This window comes from Tasmannia lanceolata, unplaced genomic scaffold (assembly GCF_043159265.1).
Source record: "Tasmannia lanceolata isolate RefF3 unplaced genomic scaffold, GAP_Taslan_0.1 ptg000002l, whole genome shotgun sequence".
Taxonomy (NCBI): Eukaryota; Viridiplantae; Streptophyta; class Magnoliopsida; order Canellales; family Winteraceae; genus Tasmannia; species Tasmannia lanceolata.
In genome coordinates, this window is record NW_027518679.1 from 14,375,254 (window position 1) to 14,392,335 (window position 17,082).

General features: G+C 41.5%; 1 protein-coding gene across 6 annotated transcripts in view; it reads left to right on the forward strand.

Moving 5' to 3' along the window:
- LOC143882472 (uncharacterized) overlaps positions 1–17,082 on the forward strand; it is an 80,578-nt gene that overhangs the window by 26,338 nt on the left and 37,158 nt on the right. For 5 of the 6 annotated variants that reach the window (XM_077385958.1, XM_077385967.1, XM_077385963.1 and 2 more), the window contains exons 8-10: positions 9,468–9,558; positions 9,676–9,833; positions 11,574–11,616. In XM_077385958.1, coding sequence (XP_077242073.1) covers positions 9,468–9,558; positions 9,676–9,833; positions 11,574–11,616 — 292 coding nt within the window. The remainder of the gene's footprint in view (positions 1–9,467; positions 9,559–9,675; positions 9,834–11,573; positions 11,617–17,082) is intronic. The other variant, XM_077385975.1, reaches the window with a different exon arrangement.

Sequence of the window (17,082 nt, forward strand, 5' to 3'; positions counted from 1 at the left end):
CATCCTGTCCAGTCATATTTACTACATCCTCGTCCTGCCTCCTTACATTACTGAAGTTGTACTCCATATACTTTGTCTTAGTCCTACTCAGTCTAAAACTTTGGATTCCAAAGTGGTTCTTCATAACTCTAACTTAGCATTTACTCCAGCTTTGGTTTCGTCAATTATATGCCATCTGCAAATAACATGCACCACAACACCTCATCCTGGATACCCTCCGTAAGTTCATCCATAACTAGTGTAAAAAGATAAGGTCTTAGAGGTGATCCTTGGTGCAATCCTATTGTAATTGGAAACTCACTAGACGTGCCATCTGTGGTTCTTACACTAGTTACTGCTCCATCGTACATATCCTTAATCACATCAACATATTTAGTAGGCACTTTTTTCTAAATATGTTGATGTGATTAAGTATATGTACGATGGAGCAGTAACTCGTGTAAGAACCACGGATGACAAATATTTTTTATGGAGCTTTGGGAGATATCATTTCTAACACTTACAGTGCATTTAGAAACGGAGGATAATCCTCTGGAACTCTTCTTGCTAACTAACGAATGTATTGAGCCTTATCACTAGACTGGGAAAAGGAGTATCCTATGTAAAATTGATATGGAAAAAGCTTATGCTAAAGTTAAGTGGGATGGTCTAGATCACCTTATGATGATATTCAACCCTAAATGTATAGGTTTGATGAGATCTTGCGTTTCGTCAGTTTCGGGTTAGGATTTTTTTTCCAGCGGATCACTTGGAGGCTTCCTTAAGACCTCTAGAGGTTTACGCCCTGGTGGTCCTTTCTCCATAATTTCATTCACCATCATGGCAGAAGCCTATAATAAGGTTATTTCTAAAGCTAAATCGAACATTTTGATTGAAGGTTATAGTATTGGTCATGCTAGGGTCAATTATCTCTCGTCTTTAGTATGCTAACAATACCTTACTCCTTAGTTGTCCTGAGGTGGAAAGGATTAAAAGCGTCATGGTTGTACTTAGATGCTAAGAAGCGGTTTCGGGGCAGTCACTGATTCTTTTAAGCCTGAGGTTACGAGGGCCCACTTAGTGGCACCTGAGATTGGAAATTGTGAGGTTGTTTGGGTTGTAGAGCTGGGACCATAGTTTTTAAACTCCCATATGTCATCGTGGACCAAGAAAGCAGGAATCGTTACTTGGACTAGGGAATCACGATTCCCCAGTTCGCGATTCGGAATCAGGAATCTTTTTGACTCCCCAAAAATTGGGAAACACGATTCCCACTCTATGGGAAACACGATTCCCACTCTATGGGAAACACGATTCCCACTCTATAGGGAACGCGATTTCCGCTGAATGGGAAACATGTTTCCTATCCACGCTCCTTGTCTTTTGGTAGTCCTTTTCTCTTCCTCTTCTTAGTATTTACTATTTTAAGTGTTCATTTACTTAAGATTTATATGTAAACGAGGGAATACCCCCATTTGAATCTATTAAAAATAGGTTCAAGACCCAAATCTAAAATGATAAAATTTCAACTTTCCAATTCTAGTACAAAATTCGAAAAAATGGGTTGGGTCAAACTCTCAACTTCCAAACGATGGGGTATTTATCCAATTTTAAAAATTCATAAATTCTATCATGTCGAAACATTATTATATCTTAAAAGTCCGGTAAAAAAATCTCATAATTTGGTCTCTAAATTTTTTCATCTTGTTAGGCACTGGTCAATGCACTGGTCAACACAGGCATTTTAGCTGATAGTGATTTTCCTTTAATTAGATGTTGGATCTTTTAGTAAAATGTTTTTTTTTTAATTATTTGGTTGGTTCATATAATTATTTCTCATGTATTTTTAGTAATTTTTTATTTTTTTATTTTTTTATTTTTGTCCCCAACTAATTTGGGACAAAGGCTTAGTTGAGTTGAGTTGAGTTGAGTTCATTTAACTATTAAAGAGATTCTCCGACCCTTCGCACTTCCCGCTTGCCACCTTCCTGAGAGCCTTCGTTTCACGCTTGCACTTCCTGCTCTGGCAACCTTGTCGTGGACTCCCTCGAGTTGACTCCCTTTTACCTTGGCGTGTTCCACGTTTTGTCCTACGAATTCAATAAAAACTCCTTTGACTCTCCAGAGTTATCATCACGTCAACCTAATCCAATCACTTATTCACCGAGAGAAATTTAAATTATAGATCGATGATTGCATCAACAATCACTTTATTCACCGATTTTTCAATTTTGTTCAACATTGCTTTGGTCAAAGTCAAATATATGTGTGGCTGGCTCATTATTTTTGAATGGTGTGTGGCTGACTTGTTCTATAGACAGAATGAGAAGATTGTGTGGTATGTTTAATTTAGAAGGATTTTCCTCAGTTGGGAGTTCGACTTAGCAATGTCTGATGAGGCTTCGATTTTTGCTCCTTGGCGTTCTAAAGGTAGAACTCCTTGGAACCTCTTTGTTGTTGCTACATTGTGGTTAGTCTCGAAGGAAAGGAGCATAGAGTTTTTAAAAGGACTCCTAGGAATAACATTCAAAGTCAAATCTTCTCAGTAGTTGTTCAATGGACTGCTAATTTCCCTTTGTTTAAGGGTACTTCAGTGACTTCCTTGTACAGATTTTGGGAGGTCATCTGACTGGTAGTGGTGAGGATTGCCCTCGTCCCAGATGGAATCGTCCTTCTGGGTTTCTGAAGCTTAGCTTCGACGGGTCGTGTAAAATTTAGAGACTATTTCACTAAACTTGGAGAAATTACAAAGAGGATCAACGGTGCTTATATAGAGCACTTACATAATGAACATAGAAAGAAATCAACATAACTATGGAAAGAGATATGTATAGAATATTCTAATCTAACCTAATTACTAATTTAATCTAATTGCTAATCTAATTAGGTTGCCTGATATATCTAGATTACTCCATTTAAGCAACTTGCCTAATCGTCCATTGAGGTGATCCGACGGTGATATCTCAACCTAATCCAACGGTGAGATCTCACATATTCTAACATGCCACCTCCCATGATGTTGTTCCAAAATATTTGATGATAACCGATTCTGAATGCTGAAGAAGGCGCCGCTTGTTGATGTGTCGCGAAGAGTGCTTAAAAGCCAATAGATAATAGCCTCAAAGGGGCTAGATGATACTCAAGCATCGATAGGCGAGTAGAAATGGGTCACTATGGACCAATGCCGGAATAGGCAAGAAATGTGTCACTATGGACCAATGCCGGAATAGGCAAGAAATGTGTCACAATGGACCAATGCCGGAATGGGCTAGAAATGGGTCACTATGGACCAATGCCGGAATAGGCAAGAAATGTGTTACAATGGTCCAATGCCGGAATGGGCAAGAAATGGGCCACAATGGACCTATGCCGGAATGGGCAAGAATGAGCCTCGATGGGCTTGAATGGGCCACGATGGGCGAAACATCATGGGTCGACATTAGATACCGATCCTCATGGAAATGAAACTCCTCTTTCAGGCATGCACTTCAAAATTAATGGAGCACCTCAACTGAAATGAGTTAATATTCCAGGCACGCACCTCAAGAAAGGTACCTAAACTAAAATAGGAGAAGATTTGAGAAATAAAGGTTTGAAAGCAAAAGAAAATAAGATGAGCGGCAGCGAACGACAAATGATGGCAGAGAAGCGACTACACACGGCTGAGAATGATGGCAAATATTGGCAAAAAATGAAACTGAGGTAATAAGACGATGCATTGTTGAAGTGTGCAATTATTAACTGTTGGGTAGGCCTTTAAGTAATAGCCAAAATATGAGATTGGGTGTATGCCAAAAAGGACCGGATTCTAAAATAGAATGGGAAAATAAAGGCATGGAATAAAAGGGTGGCATTGTCAAATCTTAGAAGTGGATACTTTGCAAAGGATAAAAGACTATGAATGAGAAAAAGAGGGGTTTAAATTTTACTACACTTTTCTTGCCTGAAAGAATCCCGAGAGAACCTCTTCTTGCCCTTTGCAAACCCACATCAACAGAATGTCTTGTTCTTCTTGTAACTGGAATGTTCTCCTCATTCACAATAACAAGCACCAAAGCATCACCAATTGAAAACATATTTCAAGAAGCCCGAGATTTGCCCTTGAAGAAGAAACAAATGACGATAAAGATCCTGGATAGGTATTATTGACACAAAGAAAATGAATAAAAAAAACTCTTGAAATAGAGGCTGTGACAAGGCCGGATTGCAAGATGGCTTGAGTGCCAATGAGGTGGGATTAGAGTTTGTGAAGAAGGAATTTTTTAGCTTTTGCAGCATATATGTATGATGAACTAGGTCTAACAGTTCCGGCGGACGACCAGATCAGCCGTCCGCCAGGGGAATGGAATTCTTAGGGTTGCTCAAGGCGAGGTCAGATTGAGTGTCTTTGATACCATGTAAAATTTAGAGAATATTTCACTAAACTTGGATAAATTACAAAGAGGATCATCGGTGCTTATATAGAGCACTTACATAATGAACATAGAAAGAAATCAACATAACTATGGAAAGAGATATGTATAGAATATTCTAATCTAACCTAATTACTAATTTAATCTAATTGCTATTCTAATTAGGTTGCCTGATATATCTAGAATACTCCATTTAAGCAACTTGCCTAATCGTCCACCAAGGTGATCCGATGATGATGTCTCAACCTAATCCAATGGTGAGATCTCACATATTCTGACAGGTCAAGCCTAGGCAATCCGAGCCCTGCTAGTGTTGGGTGCCTCATCAGGAGCTCTTCGAGCAAGGTTAGCTGGGCATTCTCAGGTCTAATTGGTGAAAAGGGTTCTAATGAGGCCGAAATGTATGCTCTTCTCTTTGGCATCGGATTGGTGGATTCAAATATGCTTGATCAGCTTATCATTGATGGTGATTCCCATTATATTTTTAGATAGGTGAGGGATGATGAGTGGAAACCTTATCATTGAGGGTGATTCCCTTAATATTATTAGATGGGTGAGGGATGATGAATGTTTCCACTGGAGGTTTGCTAATACTATTGAAGAAATGTTGGATGTGATTAAGGGTCACTAAACACAATTCTGGCACCTTTGGCTGTTGGCTAAATGCGATGTAGATTGGATTGCATGTTCTAGAATTGACAATGCGGAGATCATGGTTTTAAATTTCAGCTGAAACGTTTCTATTGATGTATGTATATGCCTATGGGCATATAGGTCATTGCATGTATCTCTTTATATATAAATACATAAGTAAGGAGGAGCCTTCCCACTCACTAACTCTTTCTCTCATTCTCTTCCTCAACATGGTATCAGAGCCCTAGGGTTTTGATTCCCTAGGACCCCATAGCAACCCCTCTCCACTTCCCTCCCCTAACCCTAACCCTTCCACCCGCCGCACCTCTCATCCTCCCACATCTACCTCCCCACTCCTCCCTCTCCTCCACCCTCCTCGCTCTGCCTTCTAGGCCCCCACGCCCTCCCTTTCCCTTCCCCGACCCCCCACGACCTCCGTCCCCCTCTCCCTGTCCACTCGTGCCATGCCCCTCATCTCCCACGACAACCCGCCCCCCGCCCCCTCTCCCTTTGCCTTCCAGCCCCCCACACCCCTCCCTTTTCCTTCCCCGACTCCGACCTCGACCCCCCCGCCCACGCCCCTCCCTTTTTCCTTCGCCGACCCCTCCCTTGCCTCGCGACAACCCCCTCCTACCTCTGCAACTCCCGAGCCCCCGCTCTCGTCCCTCTGCAACTCCCGAGCCCCCTCCTCCCTCTGCAACTCCCGTCATTCCCCTCCTCCCTCTATCATTCCTTCCCCCGTCCCCCGTCCCCCCTCCTCTCTACCCACGTACCTTCCCCTTCCCTTCCGAGCCCCTCATAAAAGCCAAAGTAAAAAAAACAACCAAAACATATTTCTATCACCTACAACCCTAATCCCATAGACCCACTTCCCTTTTTCTTTCTTCTTCTAATGGCTTAAATTCCTTTTACCTATTTTTCACCTCTCTTCCTTGCTCCGATCTTATATACCTAGATCTATTTGTCTCCTTCATGTCATCAAGGGTTTCTCTCATGCCCTATTTCTCATCTGTCTCTCTTCGGAGCCGCGATCTCCATTATTGATTTTTTCTTATCTCCGCCTCGGCATCGTTTCTTCTCGTCGGTTGATTCTCTCTCTTCGATTATTTCCTCATGGATAGTCTTGTGGTTGAGGATCCATCTCGTGGGCAGCCCCTTGTGGCTACTGTTCCTATGTCTCGCTCATCCTCCTCTTATAACCCCCCGACTTCTTCGATCGATGGTTCATTTCCTCCCATGACCACAGCAAGACTTGATGGTTCCAATTATCTGAATTGGAAAGTAGCTGTGGAGACCTATCTGATTGCTAGGGGGAAGATCTCTATTATTCGTCGTGACCCCCCTTCTTCCAGTGATCCCACTTATGAGAAGTGGGAGCAGGATGATGCCCTTATTCGTGCTCTCCTCTGGTAGAGTATGCCCTCTGAGATTGTCGGGACCATGATACACCTTTCCACTTCTCGCCAAGTCTGGGATCATATTGCTCTTACCTTCTCTGGGAAAGGTAACCTCTCCTGAATCTGTGGATGAAGCTTCGCCGTGGTGAGATTCCCCTCTCGACCTACTACAGCCAGTTTGTTTTCCATTGCCAGCAGTTAGATGCTCTTATGCCTCTTACCACTGATTTGACTATGGCCGCTCAACAGCGTGATCAAATACGTGTCGTTCCGTTTCTCAAGACTTTGGGTCCTGATTTCATGCACCTTCGTCAGCAGATATTTGGATCTGGCATGATGCCCTCTCTTTAAGAGGTTTACTTGCGTGCCCAGCAGTGTGCTCTTGGTGACTTTGTTTCGGCTCCTTCGGTCGATATTACTGCCACTGCTGCCTATGGCGTAGGTGATCGTGCTACACGTGGTGGGGGCACCTTTAATCGTGGCCGTGGCCTTGACTCTGGTCGTGGTGGAGGACGTGATCTTCTTGCAAGGCGTGGTGGCCGACCACGTCCATATTGCTCGCACTGTCGTCGTGAGGGACACTATATGGAGACTTGCTATGTATTGCACCCTGAGCTTTGTCCTTCCTCTGAGCCTCGTTTTGGCCGCTCAGCACATCTCGCAGCACCAGAATCTTTAGAGTCCTCCCCTTCAGTTCTGCCCAGCACTGCGCCTCACGTTGATGGGGTCTTTATGTCTCGTGCCGACTATGATGAGTTACAGCGTCTCAGGTCTACCAGCCATTCCCGACTGCAACTTTTGCTCAACCAGGTAGCTCCCCTGCATCTCTTCTTACTAGCTCTTGCTCCTGGATCATTGATTATGGAGCCTCCAATCATATGAGAGGTACTTCTTCCTCACTTAGTTAATTTCCTCCCCTTTCTGATCAGTCCATCACACTTGCTGATGGGAGCTCCACTCCTATCTCTGGTGTTGGTGATATTTCTCCTCGTGCTGGTCTAACATTGTCCTTTTTCTTATGTGTGCCAAAGTCTCCCTTTAGTTTACTCTCAGTTAGTCAGCTTACTAAAACTGTCAACTGTTCTGTCTCATTTTATCCCTCTTATTGCTTGTTTAAGGATCTCCTGACTGGGAGGACGATTGGCTTGGTCCGTGAGATTGATGGGCTCTATCGTCTGGACTATAGCCCTCCTCGTGCCATTTTACACAGCTCCAGCGACGCATATCAGTGGCATTGCCGTCTTGGATATCCTAGCCTTGATCGTTTGCGCTAGACATCTATTGTTTCTTCTTCTGTTCACCCGTTTTCGTGCAAGGCCTGTGAACTTGGGAAACACCATAGGGTGTCCTTCCCGTCTAGGCCTATTAGTCGGGCCTCGCACCCTTTTTATTTAGTGCATTCCGATGTATGGGGTCCCTCGCGGACTACCTCTGTTTTTGGACATCGCTATTTTGTCATATTAATTGATGATTATTCACGTATGTGTTGGCTTTACTTACTTAAGGACCGCTCAAAAGTGTTCTCTGTTTTTCATACTTTTCATTCTGAAGTGACTAACCAATTTAATTGTACTTTTAAATGCCTTCGCACTGATAATGCCAGGGAATATTTCTAAAAATCCAATGGTTTTGAAGAGTTCCTTTCCACTCGTGGTATCCTTCATCAATCTTCCTGTGCTCACACCTCTCGACAGAATGGTGTTGCCGAACAGAAAATGCGATCCTTATTGGATGGAGCTCGCACTCTTCTCCTCCAGATGCGAGTTCCCAAGTCTTATTGGGGTGATGCAGTTCTCACTGCTAACTATCTGGCAAGTAGGCTTCCTTCCTCAGTTCTAGGCGGGTCATCCCCTTTTTCAATTTTACGTCCTCATCATGAGCCGTTTCCTATCGCTGCTCGGGTCTTCTGGTGTGTGTGCTTTGTCCACAACCTTGGGTCTGGATTGGATAAATTAGATCCTAAACGATGTATTTTTCTCGGCTACTGACGGACCCAGAAAGGTTATCGCTGTTATAACCCTCGATTACGTCGATCCTATGTCTCAGCGAGGTTCATTGCCACTTCATCCGACATCGAATTCAAAGAGGAGAAACATGCACAGCGTTCACTAGATCGGTGGACCAATTAGCGGATATGTTTACCAAGCCATTGAACAAAGCCAAATTGAGTGATAATTGTAGCAAGCTAGGAATGTTTGACATATACATTCCAGCTTTAGGGGGAGTGTTGATGTATGTATATGCCTATGGGCATATAGGTCATTGTATATTTCTCTCTTTATATATAAATACATAAGTGAGGGGGAGCCTTTCCACTCACTAACTCTTTCTCTTTGTCTCTTCAACAGTTTCGTTTCGGCCGAAATATTTCGGTTTCGGCACAACAGAGACAAAATTCACATGAAGTCGTTTCTTTACAAGATTTCGTCGAAATGTTGAAATTTTAAAAATGTACACTGAAATGTTATATAATTTCCACCGAAATAGCCAAAATTTCAACCGAAATCGCCAAAATTGACCCCGAAATTTTAGACATTTCGGTCGAAATTTAAAAAATAAACGAAATCATAATCATATTTTTACATGATTTTGGTGACACCGAAATTTTAGACATTTTGGTCGAAATTAAAAAAATAAACGAAATCATAATTATATTTTTACATGATTTCGGTCGAAATTTCGGCCCGAAACCGACACCGAAACCAAAATTTAAAACCTTGCCGGAGATCCTTATATATGTTTTTTCCCCTCAAGGATTTTTTTTCTTCTTTTCTTGGTTTTTTGGTTTGTTTTTGCTTAGTTTTAGTTGGCTTTGTATGGCTTGTTGCTCTCTTCTCCGATGCCTCCCTAGTCTTGCTGTTTATTTTGTGTTTTAATGATATTTGATTGCTATTCGTAAAAAAATCACTTCTGATAAAAATATCTTGTGGAAAATCACTAAACTAATGCTCGGACTGTTATTTTTTTGTTAGAAAATCCAGTCCTTGGGCATGTTGGAGTGTTCTTTGAGAAATCTTTTTTGTCTTTAACATGAGCTACATTGCAGCTTGTGGTATCCAACTTCTTTATGCTTTATGTGGAATACGTCAGTTGGGGATGGAAATTCTTCAATATTAGCTGTAGCTGAAGGTTGCCAGGTATTGCTTTGGTTTACATGCATTTTAAATTCTTCAATATTAGATGTTTTTTTTACTTCTACATCGGTACATTACCATTTTATATTTCTTATGCTCCTTCATCTGGAACTACTCCAGTTAACAATATGGGATTTGAGAACAAAACATAATGGTGGCTGTGTACAAAGAATTTGTGGCTCAGTTGGAGATCTCTTTTATGCCGTCTGCGGTTCCTCAGAAGGGGCTATTGCAATTGGTGGATCTGATCGTACTGTAACCATTTACGACCCTCGCAGGTTAGTAGTTGATGGTTCATTGTGTTTAAGATCTTTCTTTTGCAAAATGCCATTTGGTCATAGGATATTCGAAATGGTTAAGGCCCTGTTCATTTAAGATTATGACAACCGATTGTCAGCCCTAAACCTAGTATTGGACTCAAATTTAAATGTAATTTTGAGCCCAATAATAGCTTTGGGGCTCACAATTGGTTGTCATAATCTCAATTGAACTGGTACTAAATGTTTAGGATTAGTCTAGCCCTTGTTGTCTTGTCGATAACGGTTAAACATCGGATGCGGATGTGTTTTTATGCAAATATGAGCATTTGTAGTAGTTGGTTCTTTTGTATGCTAACTAACATGTCTTATCGATAATGGTGATGCGGATGCGCTTATGCGAATATGAGCATTTCTAGTAGTTGGTTCTTTTGTATGCCAACTAACAGGAGGAATGCTAACTAGTCCTACCACAACACCTCAATTGCATTCAGTTTCATTGCAACTGGGGAAATGATATATTCTCCCCCTTTTCTTCCCTGGGACAGCCCCCTCCAGTGTATTTATTTATTTAATGCACTACAGAAGCACAACACCTCAATTGCATGCATTGTCACATATTGCAACTGGGGAAATGATATATTCTCCCCAGCACCCCTTTCTTCCCTGGGACAGCCGTCCCTTCTTGTAATGTAAAAGAGTAGTCATAACTGATAAATACACTTGAGGGGGCTTTCCCGGGGAAGAAAAGGGGGCGAATACATTGTTTTGAAAATCTTATGATTTACGTTTCGATTTACGATTCGATTTACGATTCTTAGGCAAAACGATTTGAATCCCATGATTGAATCTTAATTTGTATGAATCTTACGATTTTTTATTGAATCTTACGATTCGATCATAAATCGTACGATTCATACGATTTATGCGATTTATCCAAATTAAGTTTTGTATAAAAGAAAATATGTCTTTCTTTCAAAAGACCTCATTTCCTTTCTACATTACAAGAAGCCTTTGAAATCCCTCTCATTAGAAGGAAGAAGACAGAGGAGGAGTAGGACTTCGAACGAATCAAAGTAGTGGAGCACAAAGCATTTGTTAAGGGAATTACTCACATCGAGGTGGGAGTCGAGGTGGGAGACTACCATATTAAGGACAACATCGATTCCCGTTTTTTATGATTGATATTTGTCATTTGATGTTTGAGACTTTGAGAATTGATATGATCTTGTCATTTGATGTTTGAGACTTTGAGAATTGATATGATCTTGTCATTTGATGTTTGGATGAGAATTAGATGATTAGTATGTGTCAAGTTTGTCAATAAAACAATTCGTATTACGATATTGAATGCTAATCATGGTAGTTTCTGTTTGAATTAATGAATTTGATGTAAAATGAATAATTGGCTATTTTTAATCTTTAATTTATTTATAATTTTTTATATTTTTGAATGAATCTTACGATTTACGATACGATTTACAATCCGATACGATTCGACCCTGATTACGATTTACGATTCGATTCCGATTTTCAAAACATTGAGCGAATATATCACTTCCCTTGCAAGTTGCAACTACCATGTCCGAAAAACAATCAACCTGTTTTGTCCCTAAGAGTAGTGGTTCCAATATGCAAAACACCATGTGTTTGGGCTGTTGTTTGGCTCTAGTTGTGTTTTCTTCTACTACTATTATATGTGAATGTTTCTTTATTGTACACAAAGCTAGAGTTATAATAAATTTGACATCTTGGGGGCAGATGGTCAGCCTTGTCACGATGGGCGAACTGCTCAAAATATGAGGTGAGTTGAATTTGTTCGTTATATCCTTATGATTTATGATTTTCTTTCCTTCATTCAAAAGAGGCAACCTTGTAGGTCTGAAAATCCCTTAGGGGCTGTTTTGATCTAGGGGAAAATTTTTCTTCGAAAAAAATTCAATGGAAAGAGAAATTCCAGGGTCCAGCAGGAATGACAAATTGACAATGGAAAATTTTGATTTCTGCAAAAAAATTCGATGGAAAATGAGTTTAACCAAACACAAGAAAAATCATGTTCTAATGAAAAAATTTTCTGAGAAGTTTTTTACTCTAGATCCACTTCCCCTTATTAAATTGCTTTTCTGCCATTCAGCCTGTGCAACTAAGGACTTTAGATCACTGCAATGATATGGGAGCCACAGGCAATTTCTTATTTTCGGACTGTTGAAACTTTCCTTTCACCAGGGTCTGAAGGCCCTCACCCCTATATTTATTTTCTGACTTATTGCCTTCTGTTGTAGTTGCCATTGACCTTATATATGTGTGTGAAAATAGATTAGAGTTTGGTTGTAGTGGTTCTTTTTAACATTCACTCAAGTTATTGGAGGGCATGTTTGTTCACTTCAATTAATAAGGGTGTTTTCGTTTTCCACTCTAAATGGAACTTTATTTTTAAATTTCTCCCAAAAAATTGTGCATAGGACTTTTTCAGTTGTTCCTTTTGATTGAATGTGAGAGACATCTAGATGTGGTAGGATCAGATCAAATACTATGAAATTAGGTTTAGTTTTTTTCCCTATCACAATCCCATATTGTTCGCCAGCAAGAATGGCTATTGCAGTGTCGTTATCAAAGGAAAACTTTCACATCTTATGGCATGACAACTTTTTGAAGAATTATTGTGTTTTTCCTAGAGTTAAAATTTGCAAGTATTTGGGGTGATGTTTTTACTTGTTTTATGATTATTTCAGCCTTCGGTTAAACAAGTTTTTGAAAATTTATCTATATAAACAAGTGAAGAGCAATACTTGACCACTTTATAAAGAGATAGCGATCACATGGAGCTCTGTTATTCATGCAACGTTGTTTCTCTCCATAGGAAATCACATGAAAGTTGACATACTGTGATTGGTCGAAGTGTTGATTATAATTTCTTTTTCAAAGAAAGATTCAATTTTCTAGGTAAGTCAAAGAAGTAAGATATTAGATGTACTGAGCAACTATTTTTCATCCAAAATATGATAAGAAGTGATGGGGAACATCGTAGGGCTCATATTTTAATTTTTTTTGAATGGCAAGACAATTCGTTCAAGAAAGAGACCGAGATGGTCAAATACAAAGAGAAGAAAGAAGAAATAATAGCAAAATGCAACAAAAGAGGCAAAGAAACAGGCCAAGACTGACAACCGGCTCAAGGCGGGAGGAAATCAAATTGCTCAAGGGCCGCCATATGGACCTCCGCCCTTGCCAAATTGTCCGCCACCCCATTTGCAGATCTTCTAATGTGGCGAAACAAGATTGTCAAATTATCCACAATGTCATGAATTTCATCAAAAACTAGTCGAAACGCCAAGGAAAGACATGGGAACCAGACAGCCAACGAATCACATTGAGGGAATCCCCTTCCACTACCACTTTGTCTAAATCTTGTCCAACTAGAAATTTTATGCATCGATGAACTGCCCTAACTTCCGCTTCACTAGAATTGGCTACTCTAAGAGGACCTGCAAATGCCCACTTAACTAGCACTGCATCATCTCTAAGGAGTCCCCCCCCAATTCCTGCCGGCCCTGGATTTCCAAAACTTGTCCAGTCAAAATTGAACTTTAAGGAACCTTGAGCCGGAGGCTCCTAGCCTTGCACTATCAAAGGGCGAGATTTTCTAGAAAAACAAACCTCCCTCCATCGGTGCCAAAGATCAAAAGCTGACACAAACCTGAAACTAGGAAGCGTCTTAACCCAAAAAATCATAAGAGCAATCACCTTCAGTAACAGGAATGGAGCTTTTTAAAATGACCCTTAAAGGTCCTACAGTTTCTAATGAGGGTGCTTAAGAGGGAAGAATAAGACAAATAGAACTCAAGAACACAACAAGACAAGAAGAAGAAAATGGGAGCAAAGCTCAACCCAATTGATATTCCATCAATTGTATAAGTTTATCAACATCCAAAATCCCCCTTACCACTGATTTCTATCCCTTTAAATTAAAGAAAACAAGAGAAAATTCGTGCAAGTTCATCCACCCACTAGCTTAAGGACTTACATATCATTAATTGCTTTGGAACTCACTAACTTTGACTAGCTTGGGAACCCACAGACACAGTCCACCAAAACTGCTATAACTTTTTAACCACTTAACCATTTTTCGAGCATAAGTGGTTGTTGGAAAGATCTCAAAGAGACCTACAACTTTGTAGTTTACCATTTTCCATGATTCTTCTATTTAATTGTCCAAAAACTTCGTTGAAAATCGGTCTGAAGCTTTACTGCGGGAATAATAAGTTATCGAGTGTTTGACATTGAAAGTTGGGTGAGTATTGATATTTGGAAGGAGCTCAATCTTGTATGCATTATCTCCAATTTTCTTAAGCACTCGAAAACTTCCTGATTCAAGAAAACTCGCCCTCGAATTTTGAAGTATCGAAGAATGATCATCAATTGAAACTTCCGAAGATCAAGCTTCGCTTCATAATCTCCATGAAGAAGTGATAATTTGTCTAGATTTTGAACATGTTTGAATACGTAAATATCCACTGTGAGCTTCAATGTAGAATTGAATAAAAATGGATCGAAGTTATTGGATGAAAAAATCGATGTAATATTTTTCCATTCACCCATCACTTCAATATCCATCGGTTCACCTAATATGCAATCGAATCCAATTTCTTTGGTGATGAATTCATTCAATTGCCGTTGAAGTTCCCCGTGTTCCTAATTAGCTTCAACAACTAGAGAATCAGATATACCATTATCTTTGGTCTCTTGATCAAATTCATTCTTTGAAAGAAAAAAGTTACTTACCTTCCCTTTCTTGAACCATGTGATCCGATAGGGCTTTAGATGTGGTTCGGTTTTGAACTTTTGCTTGTTCACCATTTCATGAGATATGATGTTCTCACAACTTTCACCATCGATCGCAATGGTGCAAACCATGTCATAAGATTTGCATCGAGTCTTGAAAATATTGGAATGAATCCAGTCTTCATCGGATTCAACCTTTTGTTGTAGCAAGTATTCTTTAGATCACCGAACTTTCTCCTTCTTCGGGTTCGATTTCTTCATGTTGTATATCATCTTCCCCATTATATATGGGCTAATTTGAATCGTCAACAAGATCCTCATCATTTTTTTCATCACCGAAGGCCACTACTTGCCTCTTTCGACAATCTTTGAAATGATGGCTAACTTGACCACACTTGAAACAAGTATTTGGATTGCTGGGAGGATTGAGCTGATTTCCAACTTGATGTGTAGGGGCTGATTTTATAGAATTTTTGTTGAAATATTCGAACCTTTTTCTTTGCACCTCCACCATGTGAAGATTCATCTTCAGAAGAAGGATAGAGACTATGAACATCGACAAACTTCTTAGCACTACGATGAGCAAGCTTAGCCTCCACCTTCAAGGCTAGTTGATAAGCATCATTGGCGATTGATAGGGGCCAAAAAATCCCCCACTCATGGATCATCATGTGGCACCAAGGCAAGTCCACATGCTCATCACCCAACAAGGGGTAATAGGGTCATCACAGCCTAGAAAAGGAAAGATCAAGTATAAACCTTGCCCAACCACAATCTTGCACCTGTCCAAGGGCATGAAGGAAAGGGTAAAGTTTGATCCACTAATAGGCTGACACCCGTCCCCAAGGGCAAAAGCGTAATCCAATACCCATAACTCCACTATAAAAGGCCTCCTAAGGCTCAAAGGGCATATTCTCCTAACCAGTTTAACGACCGGAACTTGCCAGCTCAGCTCTCCCATCACTGTCTTATCTATTACCGATTTCGGGTGTAACAGATTGGTGCCATCCGTGGGACTCTGATCTAAAAGCCGTTCTAGGTCTTCATAAAAATGGCAGGGCGGAAGAGTGCTCGAGTACCCTCCAGTCGAGCGGTGCAACCAGCATCACATCCCGCACCTCAGAGTGGGCGAATTGCGTCACAAGTAGTCGTTCCACCAGAGACAGTGGAACGAAGTTCAGCTCGTGCGGAGCACCTGACTCCCACCTCAGCTCCTACACTAGAACAAATGCAAACACTCTTCCAGCAGATGACCACACTCGTCGATCAATATAAGAACTTGATACAACAAGCCCCCCTGCAGCACCCTCCAGAGGTGTCTCAACCTCCGCCGGAAAGGTCAAACCGCCGAGTTGAAGAGCCTGTACCTTCCCGCGGCGACCAAACTCGCCACTCCTCCTCCAGGCACGTCCATCACCCCATAGTGAGGCCTGCACGACCCATCACCGACGTCGATCTCGGTCACGATCGGCACATAGACACCGAGCTAGGGAAGACCGTCCCGACCAAGCAAGGTCCCGGCATCAATGGAAGAGCTCTGAGAGTCATTCGGGTTCCGCAACAAGCCCCACCGTGCAAAGAAAGAACAAACGGACTAGCCGGATGGAGAAAAGAGCTGATCCAGTGCTGCGAAGATTTGAAGAAATAGATCATCGAATTGAGGAACTGGCCAAGGATCATAATCGACCCACCCTGAGACCGTTTACAAGCATACCTCCTTTCACTGACAGAGTGCTGCATGCGCCAACGTCCAGGGGATTCAAAATGCCCTCTGTTTCTCAGTATGATGGGACAACCGACCTCGTGGACCATTCAGAGATGTTCAGAACCTTGATGCTCCTCCATGGTGCCTCCGACGGTTTCCTTTGCAGGGCCTTCCCGACCACCCTAACTGGAGCAGCGAGAGATTGGTACTCGCGTCTAAAACCAAACTCCATTGATACCTTCGAAGAATTCAGAGAGGATCTGGTGCGGCACTTCATGAGCAGCCGAAGACCCCGAAAGATCGCAACCTCATTGATGGCTCTAAGACAAGAAAACGGTGAGTCATTAAAGACCTTTGTCAGCCGGTTCAACAGGGAAGCACTTCAAGTCTTAAATCTGGATCCCTCCACCGCTACGAATGCGCTCCTCGCATGAGCAAAGTCTAACAAATTCCGATGAGCAGTAGCCCGCCAGAATCCGCGCTCCCTAGCAGACCTCATGACTGGCGCCGAGGAATATATTTCCGTGGAAGAAACGTTAGCCGCTCTAGATTCACACCGGAAGAGAACCTCAGAGGAGGAGAAAAATCCTACGAAGCAGCGTAGGGATGATAAACCGCCCAGGAAAGAAAGGAGCCCCCAAATGAGAGAAGAAATCTATACGCCCCTCAACACATCCAGGACCCGAATACTGGCCGCAATCAAGGGAGAAGATTTCCTCAGGTGGCCCGCGAAGATGCTCTCCGAAGGAAACAAGAGGGATAAGACGAAGTACTGTCGATTCC